A 14,299-nucleotide genomic window follows, 5' to 3' on the forward strand; every position below is an offset into this window, starting at 1 on the left:
AAGGTGATTACCAACCCTATCAGACTAAGTAGCGTTAGCATAACAAATGCTAAGTTAGCAGCTATTAGCCAGCTAACACTAGTGCTAGCTAGCTTGGTTGGCAAAGTGCATCCTTAATTCACATTAACTGTGATATTAATTGGGATGCTAATTTTGGCTAGCTAAAAACAGGCCTAAAAAATGTGTAGTTACCGGAAGAAATTAACAGATGACTTCAGAAAAATGTCTTTTAGCTGCAATTAACTTTGTTAAACTCAAAACACACTTAAGGTCAACATGTCATGGCCTGTATTGCTTCAATTTTGGCTGCTCTTTTCAAAAATCTGTTTGTGGCCTCCCAAGTTTATGTTGGTTCTATGGTAAGTTTAGTTGCAATGCTAAATAAATCAAGTTCTCCTTCAAAACACCAATTCACTGGTTCTCATATGATTTGAATTAGAAATTCTAGTAGGGCTTCTTGTCATGTTCAGTGATTTTTCATGTTTTTTCAATGACTTTATGTTTACTGAAGCTGGAGTACTACTATTTTCCATTCTTTCAAGATCAAATTAGCAAATGTTTAAGCCAAAATATCTCTTTATCTCACCAGTGTTGTTCAGTTAAATATATTTCGTTTTTTGTAGATGACATCAGTGGAGAGAGTGGTTGAGTATGCAGAGCTGGAGAGTGAAGCACCCTGGGAGATGGACAAACAGCCTCCGCATGATTGGCCCACAGCAGGCTCCATCACCTTTGACAGAGTCAACTTCTCTTACAGCGCCAAAGAGCCTCTGGTCCTAAAGAACCTGACTGTCGTCTTCTCATCCAGAGAAAAGGTTCTTGTCTTTGTTCCCACCTGTGCATGCTCACTGGTGTGCACAGCCCATGACTTGGGTTGATATGCAGCTAGTGTAGAAGGCGTGATGTGATTCTTTTTTTATGTGGCATTATTTTCAAATCAATTATTAAAGGGACACCATATTGTACTGCTGAATCTTCAGGACTATACCATTTGTGATTCATGGAATACATATCATGTAATTAAGACTGTTCAAGTGGATCCATTTGTTCCCAATTTGCATTTTGAGCTACCTGACGGTGACAACTGTTTATTCACTATAAGAGAGAGGAGAGGCCGAGGGAGAGGGGCGAGGGAGGAGAGAGAAGGAAGCAGAGGGAGATGGTTGAGGATGATTGAAATTGTGTTTAATGCAGGGGGTGTATTTTGCATGGCTATGGTTGGCCAGGGCGGCTGATTTCACAATGGATGGGTTGATAAGTGTAGAGGCCCTGGCTCTGACAGCCCATGGGAGGGATCTCTGCCACATGCCATGGGGGTGAAAGGCTTTGTGCATCCTGACAGTCCCCCTCACACCCTTTCACAAGGAAACGTACCACCTACAGTACAAGATCTATTCACTCTGGCCCTCACCACAGACACATAATGTACATAATCAAATAAAAACACACAACTCACTGCACCACCACAGTTGACCTCCCATTGTTTAGAGAGAAATAGCTTAATAATGCCATATTACTTATCTCCAAGACCCTCCCTTTTTCATTTCATTATGTCATAGATGAACTGTAACTGCACAATATGGTGAACTTTGACATAATAGCGTTTGTCTGAAATAAGATAGAAAGGTGACATGTGAATAACTTTTCTTTTTTTAATCACCCCTGTTGGATGGAATAGCATCTGGATCCCCAGAGGCATAAAGATTTTTTGGATCTGTGTTGAATTCTTTACAACGCATACATCCACAGTACACCATTTCGGTTTTACAAGGAAGTTGCTTATTCTGTCAGCAGTGCAATCATGTCTCTGCACTCTTTGCAGCAGCTTCTGCAGAAGAGAGGTCTTTCATATCCTACTCACAGGAAATGTGTGGTGACATCCCCTTGACATGAGGTCATAAGGGGTTGGGGAAAGATTTCTATCCTCTTCTGGAAGGTTTTCTGCAAGGACCAGGTAAAGGCATCCAGTGGTGCGTTCCTGCGTCCCTCATGTGATAATCGCCTGTGTTTCTTGAGGCCCTTTTACCGTTTCAGCCCACTGCACAGCTCTCTCGCAGTTTGTTGTCAATTTAGATAGCTTTACAGTTTGCTTTTACCCTGGCTCAGAAAAGTAGTTATTGTGTCCTTCTAGTAAATTAAAGTGTTGTGCTCATAGGGAGATCTGAGTGGTGCCACATTCTGTACTTCTAATCATGTTTAGAGTTCATTTAGATCCTTTATCATTGCTTGATCCTTTCTCTCTACACCTTAATGGGTGAAGATGGAGAAAACCGTTTAGTAAACCTCTGGCTAAACAAAAGGTTGTCCATTGGCTATGTAATGGCATATAACAAGCGTATGTGTTGGCAGGCAGCAGTGCACGGCATTAGCAGCCCAGTTCATTGGAACAAGTAATTATTTGCTTTTTGATGCCGTTGTTGGCACCATTTCCATTTGGTTCTAGTTTGTGTTTGTGTCTCTTGTGTATGCTCAGCATTCAGAAATACTGTGGGCAGTTTTATCTAGACTGGAAATGTGTGTGGGTCCTGTTTAGGTCTCTGATTTGAAAAAAAGCTGTGTATGCATGGCATTATTTAGGCATTCAAGGGCTTTTACAGTGCCAGACCTGCATGTATTTATACCACAGTAATGGAAAGGTGACCCTGCTTTGGACTTGGATGAAGATGTTTACTTTAACTCTATCATTATCGGGTTATAATTTGTCCAGTACATGATATATGGCCAACTACCATGGATGTTTACAGAACTGGATAGGGTGCAGCTGCTCCGCAATGCTTCCATTTTCCCCCCAGTGGCTACTTGCAATATTGCAATGAAAAATATAATTTTTGGCATATGCACCAGGGCCCGGTTTTTCAAAAGGTTTGATCTGGATCAAAACTAAGATTGGATTACGTGATCTAATCCGATTACGTTATCCGTTTTTTCTTTTGAAAAACACAAGATTTGATCCAATCCGTTATTCGAAATCCGAGCAGATTACTTTTGAAAAACCTGCAATAGGTTGCATTACTCTGGTATTCAATTATAATAATGGATCTATGCTAATTACCTTCAACACTAAAGTTTAGTGCAAATTAACAAATATTAGAATGCTTATTACACGCTAAAATATGAACATTTAAGATGGTAAACATCATACCCTCTAAAACTCTGCTCATTGATATTGTCATTTTCAGCATGTTAGCATGCTGATGTTAGCATTTAGCTCAAAACACCACTTTATAGCCTAGCAGAGCCACTAGCATGGCAGCAGACTCTTAGCAGACGTTCAGACTGAAATCAGTCTTGCTTTAAATTAAAACAACACAAATGGCTGCATTGTCGGGGCGTGTTGCTTCAGGAATTGTAAAGACAGGAAATACAAGTTTACACTGGAAAATTAAACAATAGAGATATGTCTTGTGTTAGTTTGAACAGCCTTTGTATTCTTACATCCTGATCGTACAATACATGAAATACACAGATACAAAAAGATGGGTGGTTAAGCCTGTACAGCTTTATTTGAGCCCTGAAGCCATGTTAAATGGTTTTACCTGCTATAATAGAACTGGAGTTATAAAGATAACTACAAATTTCCAACCTACAAATGTTGGCATATGCAATGTGTAAAACAGTTGGATTATTAAATAAGCACTTTTATAGAATATAGCGCACTTTAAAATAGCTGTGATGAATCATAAACACGCAAAAGGTCCAACAGAAAATGATACAGTTGGCATCAAGATGGGTTCCCCCAATGCCATGTGAATAAGCTTATATAATGGTACAACCAATATATAGGAATATGTTTAGTCTTGAAACGTGACTAATAGATGTTCAACAGAGGCTTAAAAATCCTGCATTTTCTCCACTATCTGCCAATGCCACGTGACTTCTTTTACCTGCTTGTTGTAGAATAAAATGTTTTCCATCACTCTCTTTTCATCTCAACATGATACAAGGGGTTCCATTTGTATTCAGCCACATATCATGTTTCCATGACACAATAAGCACAAATATGATTAATAGCCTGAAGGAACATGATAATATTTTCTCCTTTTTTGTAATTCTGTGGTGTTTTTCATAGATCTAAAAATAGTTGTTATTTCTCCACTGTAGGTTGGCATCGTTGGACGCACCGGTGCTGGTAAAAGCTCCCTGATCTCTGCCTTGTTCCGGCTGGCAGAACCTGAGGGACGAATAATGATTGATGGCTTTCTGACTTCGGAGATTGGTCTGCACACCCTACGCCAGAAAATGTCCATCATCCCTCAGGTGCCCTTTTTAAATTGACTTAGTCTCAGCTGTTGTGTCTTGGCACTTGAAACTGCAGACTGTAACCAATGGGTAAATGTGAAAAAAAAAAAACTGGTAAAGAATAGAACATTAGATATCATCATGTATTAGAAACTGTGCTGCTAATTGATATTATACTGTGTTTCTTTATTTTCTATAACTTCTTGACTTTAGCTTTGACTTCTTCTATACTTCTTTTGATTCCTCATGATTAAGAAATATGTAGAAATGTCAGATGAACACTGGTAACAGACACCTTCATGCTTTGGCCCCCTTTTTTTTCCTCCACGCCTGGCTTTTAAAAAGCTAAAACAAGTGAGGAAATTTACAGTCGTCTCTCAGGGGATTTCTGAAAGTGAGACAAACGGATGCCTTGAGACAGTTTAACTTTATTTCCGCTTGTTGAAACTGATACGGCATTAAGAAAATGCCAGCCTGCGGGTGAGTGTCAGCAGAGTGGAGGGAGGGGAGAAGACTCCCACGGCCTGTACTGTGAAGAGAGCAGTTCCCCATCCCTGACAGAGGATTAGCCCTCTACCCCCCAAACATGGGAAAGCTGCTTAGAAGAAGTCTCCCCCATCCTCACAGTCAGAGTCCCCTTGTACACCGTCACTTAGCCCAAGTCTCAAACATTTCTAGGGTGCAGCCAAGATGCCCAAAAACAGTTTCATTAATGCTTTTCTGTGGATTTGATAGGTTTCTGGCATTGCGACTACTTCAGATAAAGTTTAACTTCCTCGTCCAAAGTAGTTTGAGATGGATGTGATGTGTGTTTGATGTGATTTTGTTTACTCTTTCTGTCTCTCCTAGAGGGAGAGACTTGCACAAAGTGGCAGGTTACGAGTTAGAACTTTAACCGCACGCCCATCTGTATCACATACTGGATGGCATTTTCATGATATGAGGTGTTACCAGTAGAGTTTCTGTACCATGCTCTTAGTTTCACAAACTTATATAGAGAGAAGTCTCTTGGATTTACACAAATCCATCTGAAAGCCTTTTTATTCCCCCGCGAGACGTCAGAGATAAAATGATATTCAGCCAGCCTTTCATATGGAAAAATAATCTTGATATAAATTGCTAGTTGCCTTACCTTTTCATGTGGAATTTCTAGTGTGATATGTATACTATACATTGCCAGTGAGGAGTTTCATTATTTGCCACCCACAGATTTGATTATGATAAGCTTTTATTAGCATATGGCATTAAAAAAGGATCCATTTCAGTTTCTATTGAATTCTCAGGAATGACTTAGTGAAAAATGAATTCTGTGGCAAACAGAGGGCTTAGAATTGGTGAAGCACATAATCGGTCTATGGAAAGCTGTGCTTGAAAGCAGTTTTTCCGACCTAACATTGAATCCTCAATTAAAGTGTGTCACAAAACTAGTTTGAATTGGGACTTCAGCTGGCTTAATGACAAGGCGTTATTTTGGTGACAGAAGGGAAAGCTCATTGGAAGTAAGGAGGTGGAACATTTTCTAAGGCACAGGTAGCAGGGATGAAGTCCTGAAAGCTTTATTTTCTCTGGATGAAAATTGAGCAGTTAGTCCCGAGTCTTCTGACCTACATGGAGGTTTGTTGAGACATGATTTTGTATTTGAGGGGAGTATGCTGTGTGTGTACACTGCGTAAATCTGTGTGCTTACATACCTGAGTGCATGCTGGGTTTCTTTTCTCTGTCAGAGAAGTGGCAGTGAAGCTGACCTGTAAGGGAGCAGAGATGAAGGTGTGGATAGTGAGTCACACTACTACTAAAACTGTAACCTTAACACAGGACACTTTAAGACTCATTGTGTACTTTACTCTTACTCCTAGTCTAATCTCACAGTTGCCAGGTGAACAATTCCTATCTTGATTTGAAGTCAGATTCATATCTTGAGTAAACTGGACTTATCACTTCGCCTTTACTGTGATGAGGATACACTGGAAAACTATCAGTTCTCATTGTGTAGAGTTGTTTGCTGCTCTACGTCACCTGTATTTCCGCGATAGATTGTGCTACATCTAATTCAATCTTTTCTCCAAAATGATAATGATGTGATTAAACATGCAATATATAGTTTTCTGCTGCTGGGCGTCTCTCTAATAAAACACTTAAATATATGTAGCAATGTTATTGAAGTCAGGTTCTACCAATTGGAATCGTTCAGGAGGGTTTTCCTGGAAGCCGAATTATAGGCAGTAGTCCCGTCCTCTCCAAAACAAATGGACCAAATGGTAATAAAACTCCCCAAAAACACTGAATAAAGCAGTTTCAATGCAATTTAGCATGTTGACGTAAGGTCTGGAGCCGAGCTGTGGCTGATGTTTGCTCAGCTTGTTTCTTTGATAACTTAAGTTCCAGACATCTGTTGACTTAAATCATTCATCAAGTTAAAATATATAGTTATAGTTATACAGCTACATAGTTAAAATCAACCAAGATCTAAAAAATGTATTGGAAAATTGTTCCTTAAAACTGGATAAAAAAAAAGTCAGTTTATGACAACTTCTGTTAGACAACCACACAAAGCGGATGTATTTCCATTCATAGATGATGGTGATCACATGAATGGAAACATGGAAACGTTTGGGATAATGCAACTACATGGATGCAACTCAACAAAATGTATAGTGTAGAGATCATCACAATTAGACATATTAATATGGAAATGTTACATATTATGCTTTAAAGTGTAATACATTCAGTGCTGTTTCAAAGCGCAGCTGTGTTTGTTCACTGATAAAAAATAAAAAGCCATATGAAAAACTTATCTACAGCAGCTCTGTAGCATGAGGGGCAAATCTGTCTCTGTATGACGACCTGGGAGAGTCCTAGCAAGTGTTCAGTAAATCACTTCAACATGGAAGCAGGGTTTATGAATAAATATCAGACCTGACACGGGGAGATGCAGACTCGCTCCTGTTTATCAGGTTTACCACAAACAGAGTGACATGTTGGAACACTGCCTGTGGACTTGTGGGCTCGTTCGTCGGCACTGTAATAAAGAGCTTTATTTACTCTCTTAAAGATGGCTGTGCGGCTGAACCTTGATACAGGTGTGTGGCTCACCATAAATACATATCTTGGACATCCGAGCTGTCTAAGATCTGAGGCTGTCCTTTCATGAGGGTAGTCAACTGAAGCGATAACCCCTCGTGACAGATGCTAGTGCGTTTAAGTAAAGCTGTTACTTTTGGTGGACGTTTTGAGGTTGTCATTTCCAATACATCCACTGTATGAGAGTCTTTGTACGGTAACAGTGACTGGATGGCACTTTTTTGTGCCTTATTATATATTCGGACAATGTCGCACAGTTATTATCCACCGACACCAGAGCACAAGCTCTGGTTTTCCAAGTAAAAAGATCAACTTATTGAAGCATAGTTGGCAAAAGCATTGAATAGAGCTCCTGAGTGGAGCAAGCCCTTTGTGAACATCTTCCCCTCAAACATTGCCTAGCGGCACTCTATAAAGCTTGTCTTAACCCTTTCATACATCTTCCCCCTTGTCATTATCTTAACTGGCCACGGCCTTCTCTTTCTATATCCATCTATCCACAGGACCCAGTTCTCTTCACGGGCACCATGAGGAAGAATCTGGACCCTTTCAGGCAGCACACAGATGAGGACCTGTGGAATGCACTCCAAGAGGTACTCCAGCGTGGCTCTGAATGATTCCCCCTCGCCGGCCCAGGGGGGGATCCCTCTGTCCCCCTGTACAATGCTGCCATTCAGCCTCCCTGCTCGCCACAAGTCATGGGGGGAAATCCCATTAGGGCCATGGGGCCCAGCTCAATGTGCGGCTTGTAACTGGGAACCATTGAAAGTGCTGGGGGAGATGTGTTTGGGCAGTCAGGCCAACCAGGATGAAGGCTCCCCCCACAGTGAAGGGCTTCAGCTCCTGGTCCTGCCTCTGAATGGGTTTGGTGGCCTGGATTAAAGCTAGAGGCTGGCCACAAGAGAGCACTGGCCAAGGTCATCAGTGGACCTGGCCCTGCATTGTGCCAGGCGGTTAATGGGTGTGTTTGGATAGCTCTTTAAAGACATCCCCACAGGAAGCCTTTATGAAGGGGTAATGAAGGGTTGGGGCTCTGCTCTCCCTCTCCGCAGGTGCAGATGAAGGCCGTGGTGGAGGACCTGCCCAATAAACTGGAGACGGTGCTGACTGAGTCCGGGTCTAACTTCAGCGTGGGCCAGAGGCAGCTGCTGTGTCTGGCCAGGGCCATCCTCCGGAAAAACCGCATCCTCATCATTGATGAGGCCACAGCCAATGTGGACCCAAGGTCAGGGGACACTTGAGTCTACAAGTAAAACATTAAAACCAATGATTGACTGTCCTGTCCACGTTTACTGTAAACTAATAGTTTTGGCTGGTGTTAATAAAACTGTAAACCAGCACAAACAACAAAAAACGTCTTCTCAAACAACTTGGCAAATAAATCATTAGCACGTACAGTAGATGAAACTGTCATTAAAAATGCAGAATTGAAACACCTAATGCAAACTACTTGGTTGGAAATGGAGAATGTAAAATGATGCTCATTATACTTATTAAATCAAATGATTGGAGCATTAGAGAACACCAATTAAAGTCAGCTTATCATTAGTCTATTTCACACAGTGGCACATTGATCTGAGCGTCACTGCACTGAACTGAAACAATTACACTGTCGCTATTTATTTGAAAATCAAAAATTATGTAGAAACAGTGTGGAATCATGTTATGAAAGTATTATAATCCAATGATTTTCCAGTACAGCAAAACAATTATCATAAAAGTCAAAATAAACCACACATATTTTTGTTAATTTTGTTACTTGTACTGCTGTATTGTTTCTTTTTATTTGAGATATTGCTGTAGAAGTTCTTCTCTCCAATATAATGGAACTATATGGCAGCAAAAAAAACCCACAGCAAAGAAGTCATGATCCTGTTACTCAAGATTATCCACAGACCTTGTTGTGCAGTTTTATGTAGGAACTATACCACTATCTTAACACACACACACACACACACACACACCCACACACAACAAGGTCTGTGGATTGTCTTGAGTAACAGGGTCATGACTTCTGGCCGATATCTACAACACCTGGCAACTTTCACCAAAAAAACGTAGATTGATAAACAGCACTAAAGGTAGGAGTTGAAAAATATTTTCTTTTGGGTTGAAGAACTGTCTCTTTAACTTAAGGCGCCGCACCATTCTTCCTTTTTTATGCCTACTAGTGCACATACCTCGCTGCTGATGAGCCATTGTTCAGTGTTAAGTAAAAATCCCTGCCTAAGGGTCTGTAGGAAGAGTTTTTTGTGCTGAGGTGTTGTGTTCCATGCTCCCTTTTAGAACTGACAGCCTCATCCAGGAGACTATCCGGGACAAGTTTCAGGAGTGTACAGTCCTCACCATTGCTCACAGGCTCAACACTATCATTGACTGTGACAGAATGCTGGTAAGTAAGAACACAGGAAATTTTCCATTTTCCTGCACTTCACTCAGTATTTTAAATGGAACCACTTTCTGTAATTAGTTATTAGTTAACAGACTAAAAATGTTGTTAAACTACAAATAAGCAGCTACAAGTTTGGTGCTTTTCAATCTCTTTTTGTCATATCCCCTCACAAACTTATCCTTTCTTATTAACTATAATAAACTGAGCTCCTGCTGTGGACAGGATGAGGTATAACATGAAGTAACCCACAGAAACATGCACATCATATTGACTCCCTGCTTGTCAAACACACCTGAGATTTGGAGCTAACAAACACCTCTTTCTTTCTTTCCAAAGAGCCTGCTACACAATCTTTACAGAGTTTTAATTCACTTGCATTATTTTGCAACAGCTGGCCTGATTTCACCCTCACAGCATTCCCCCTCATTGAGCCTGCGCTCGGGCCACTTGATCTTTGGCCCTTTCCTGCTACTGCCTGCAGAGGTGCCAATTAGTGCCATTTGTGGCAGCATTTGTTAAGCGTCTATGGAGGACAGGGCACGACCTGGTGGCTGCTCGGTCACTGAGAGGGTTGCTGAGGAAAAGCCAAATATCACACAGCGGGGACTGTTTCACACCTACCTTCGTGTTAAATGCCCCCAGATTGTTGCGCACTCTGGGAGAGCTAAATCTGGGCCCACCTGAATTGCCTTGTCCAAACTTAAGCTATGCCATATTTAGACTGAGAATGTTTTCCAAGATACAAACTCCATCTCCTAGTATCCTGTCGATTATGACGGCAGCTGCAGAAGTCTCCCTTTCATACTAAACACTCCCTGAAACTGGGCTTTAGCGATAACAAACTGCTCATTACAGCTATAAGGGGATCGAGCTTGTTAAAATTTGTCTGTGATATAATTGTAGTCTTTTCCAAACTGCTTGAATTGGCACTATTCTTTGTGTGGTTTATATGGCATGTGATGACACAGAAATGATGGTAATCTTCTGGAGTGTCTTAAAGGTGTGATTGTTGGATTTGACTGAGGACCACCCCTGAGCCGCTGAAATGCCAGGATAAATACATGGATAAATCACTGATCTTCAGTCTGTCAGAGTCAGCGTGCTTCGACTTTCACACTGCTAACGGGCTACGCTCATTGTCCGTGGTGCTGCAGAGCACAAACAGGCACTGGTGTTTGTCGTTGCATGAGTCACATAAAATGGATGGTTCCTATGTGCAGAGAACTACTGTTTCCCCATTCATCTTGCACCGTCTGCATGCATCACTCAGCAGCGAAACAGCTGAAATGTCAGTTTTCCCCAAAGTAAAGTATACAGGTGCTGACACACAATCACACCCAGCATTGTATGTGTGATTGCAGGTCCTGGATGCAGGCAGGATCCGGGAGTATGACGAGCCATATGTGCTGCTCCAGAACCAGGAAGGGCTCTTTTACCAGATGGTCCAACAGACAGGCAGAGCCGAGGCCGCCTCACTGCTGCACACAGCCAAACAGGTAACCACACCCACCTTTGTCCCAGGACGGGGCTGTCACTAAATAAGAGTCCAGCCATGGCACACTAATCCCAGACTCTCCCTTTAACTCCAGACTTCATTGCTCACCTCCAAAATGATACAGTTAAGCGAGAGAAGATGTGCATTACCCTGACAATGCAAAGACACTTGATTACCATTTTAATTTAAAGTGCCTACTTGGAGCATGGCAACACCATAACATTAATTTCAAGAGAGAAATTGTCGCCTTTGTAGATTTACATCCTCTGATTTTATCACAGAAACTCTCCGTATAATCTTTTTTCTCATAATGTAATTTTGAGATCATTTTAGAGATGATTCTAGAAAAGCAGCTTTCTTTGTAATATATCTATTTGGAAATATTGGGTTTAACTTCATCGTGATTTGGGATAAACTTTCTATGGGGATTACTGTAATAGAGAATGTCCATATTTTTTCTCTGTGAAATTCATTTGTGATGTATTTCCCCTTCAGACACTGAACAGATAAGAGCCGGCTATTCATTGTTCAATTCCATTTTATGTGCATCTGTCTGGGACTACAGATACCATATTGCAACTTCAAACAGGTCTTTGTGAAATAAGAAAAAGTGGGCATCATTTCATTTTCTCTCTGTCCCTCGCACAAATTTATCAGCGGAACTGTATCTTCTCAGCCAGAGGAGTGAAATGAGTAAAATACTGATTTCAAAGACTCAGCACACTGTGGTATTATTTGGTATCGTCTTACCCTGCACACTGGCGGATTGGTAGCGACATTGTTCAAGCCCCTTACGTTTTCCTTTCTTTATTGTAGGGTGCTCTCCTTAGATCAGATTACTGCGGCATCCATAACTGTCTAGCACCACTTATTAAATACTGAGATGGTCCACATGTTGTGCGTCAAGTTTCTATAGTTGTCAGTCAAGGTTTAAATACATTCAATAATCTGATATCAACCTCTAGCGCCTTTGTCCGTGTTAAAAGAGAATCCCAGAGTAGACAGTATATCTCATGCAGAGGCCGACCTCTTTTCATCTACTTTGCTTCAAACTTTCTGTTATTGAAATCGTTGGTCTGTCAGAGCCTCTTTGTACTAAGAAATCAAGCATTTTGTAGACACTTTAAGCAAACACGCGAGTAAAAAAAAAAAGAACTCAAATAAAACCAATAATTTAAGTGATTATCTCTGATATTTTTCCTGTGAATTTCACAGTGCTAAATAAGCCACTTTTGCATGCTTCAGTGGGTGACAAATCCCTTCAAACAGCTCCGACTGGATCTGTCAGGAGTCACACCTTAACAGATCGTAGCTTAGATTGGACTGTGTGCTTGTGTTCTGTGACACTGCTTCCCTGATGCACTTCCAGGTTTACATGAACAAAAAGCGAGTGACAGATGTGCGCTGTGCCAAGGACATCTATGTCATCTGTGAGACGTCTCTCTGACAGTTTGGAGAGTCGCTGTGGCCCTTGTGCTTGCCATCACTGACCAAATCTGAGACTCCTTCTTGTATAGTAAAATGTCTTTAGACTCCCAGCAGGCCGAGTGTAGTAGGGCTGTACTGAATGTCTATTTGTTAACATTCGAAAGCCTTTGTTAAGGTTTTTGAATGAAGCTTTCAATTTCTATCGTCCTATTTGACGTTCCACAAACTCCATTAGTTTTTTCAGTTTAATAGATAAACAGATACACTCACAAAACATCAAAAAAGGAAATAATCTTCACCTATTTTCTTTTATTAAAAAGAAAAAATGCTATCGTGAAACACTTTAGCTTATATTATTTAATAGGCAATTTGTAATTTCTTGCCAAATGCTCCAAACAAATAGGAGGCAGTATTTCAACTTGTGCAAGCAGTGTATGATGTACTAAATGCAACACTGGAGCTTGTCAAGATTGTGTACATTAAGACATGCAATAAACCTGCAATTTCCTCAAAAATATATACTTTCCAAACTAAAATTAAGATATACGTCCAAAGTGATATTTTGTGTTTAACAAATGTTGCAATGGACGGGTTGCTGTGGATCCTTATCTCCATCCAGGGAGAGATTGCTCACTCAGCTGAAGCAGAGAGAGCAACATTAAATAATTTTATATGTAGATGTAAACTAAAGTCGCTAGCTGCGTCTACCTCTCCATCATCTTTTACCCTTTTTCAACCAAGGCAGTTTGAGGGCCGGTTTGGAGCCGGTGCCTAATCTGGAACCAGTTCTTCATGTTTCGACAGTCAAGAGTCAAAAGCTCTTGGCGGGGAAACTGGTACCAGAGCGGCTGATCTTGAACCACTGCTTACGTCAGAGCTGGGGGCACAATTCTTGTGACCAACAAGACCAACTAAAATGTAGATCATTCATTTCACTTTATTTGTTTAACTGCAATGTGATTGATACAGCCTAGTGTTAACAGGCTAACATTAGCCTGCGACAAAGGCTAACATCAACATCTTATGTTTAGTGTTAATAAGAATGTAATTGCCATCCAATCATGACATGTGTTGTACATACCGTGTTCGATGTCGGCTTGCAAAGCCAGGAGCAAAATTGGTAAAGAGACGCAAAGTCCGCCAATGTTGTGGAGAGCAGAGATGTATACAGACGTATACAGTGATGTAATGATGTGGCCTGTGGAAAAGCAAACAGGTTCTGAGAAGCACCAGCACCAGCCCAGCATGAGAACTAGGTTTGTGTTGGTTGAGAAGGGGTATCTGAGGGCAAAGTTGATGCTACCGTACAGTGACTCACTACTGCCTCTTAAGGCACAAGTGATATTACAAGAAAATATTCTGGCTCTACACACAGTTTTCCCCCACTGTCTCTCTCTGCTGTTGCTAGCCTCTTTGTGAGAGTGTTGATTTAGAATTAGGATGTCAACATGAAGCTTGGAACTGTTCAGTACAGCCCTATAGTAGAGTATGTGCTGCTTGTGATCGGCACAGTCCTTTAGTGTGGAACAGAAAAGAGGCCAGTATCTGAAGCAGGGTGTGCCTTTATTGACAGCATATGACTGCATGGCTGTTTATTGATTACACCCTGCTATGTTTATGTATGTGTGTTCTGGCCTCTTGGGTAGCGTCAATCCTGCACTGGT

The 14,299-nt window shown here is 41.1% G+C and overlaps 1 protein-coding gene across 1 annotated transcript in view; it reads left to right on the plus strand.

Annotated features, from left to right (window-relative positions):
• LOC131979093 (ATP-binding cassette sub-family C member 4-like) overlaps nucleotides 1-12,811 on the plus strand; it is a 44,097-nt gene extending 31,286 nt beyond the window's left edge. Inside the window, exons 25-31 of the mRNA XM_059343000.1 lie at nucleotides 624-815; nucleotides 4,102-4,257; nucleotides 7,824-7,913; nucleotides 8,373-8,545; nucleotides 9,607-9,712; nucleotides 11,074-11,208; nucleotides 12,577-12,811. Coding sequence (XP_059198983.1) covers nucleotides 624-815; nucleotides 4,102-4,257; nucleotides 7,824-7,913; nucleotides 8,373-8,545; nucleotides 9,607-9,712; nucleotides 11,074-11,208; nucleotides 12,577-12,654 — 930 coding nt within the window. The 3' untranslated portion in view covers nucleotides 12,655-12,811. The remainder of the gene's footprint in view (nucleotides 1-623; nucleotides 816-4,101; nucleotides 4,258-7,823; nucleotides 7,914-8,372; nucleotides 8,546-9,606; nucleotides 9,713-11,073; nucleotides 11,209-12,576) is intronic.
• Nucleotides 12,812-14,299: the final 1,488 nt, after the last annotated feature.

This window comes from Centropristis striata, chromosome 10 (genome assembly GCF_030273125.1).
Source record: "Centropristis striata isolate RG_2023a ecotype Rhode Island chromosome 10, C.striata_1.0, whole genome shotgun sequence".
Taxonomy (NCBI): Eukaryota; Metazoa; Chordata; class Actinopteri; order Perciformes; family Serranidae; genus Centropristis; species Centropristis striata.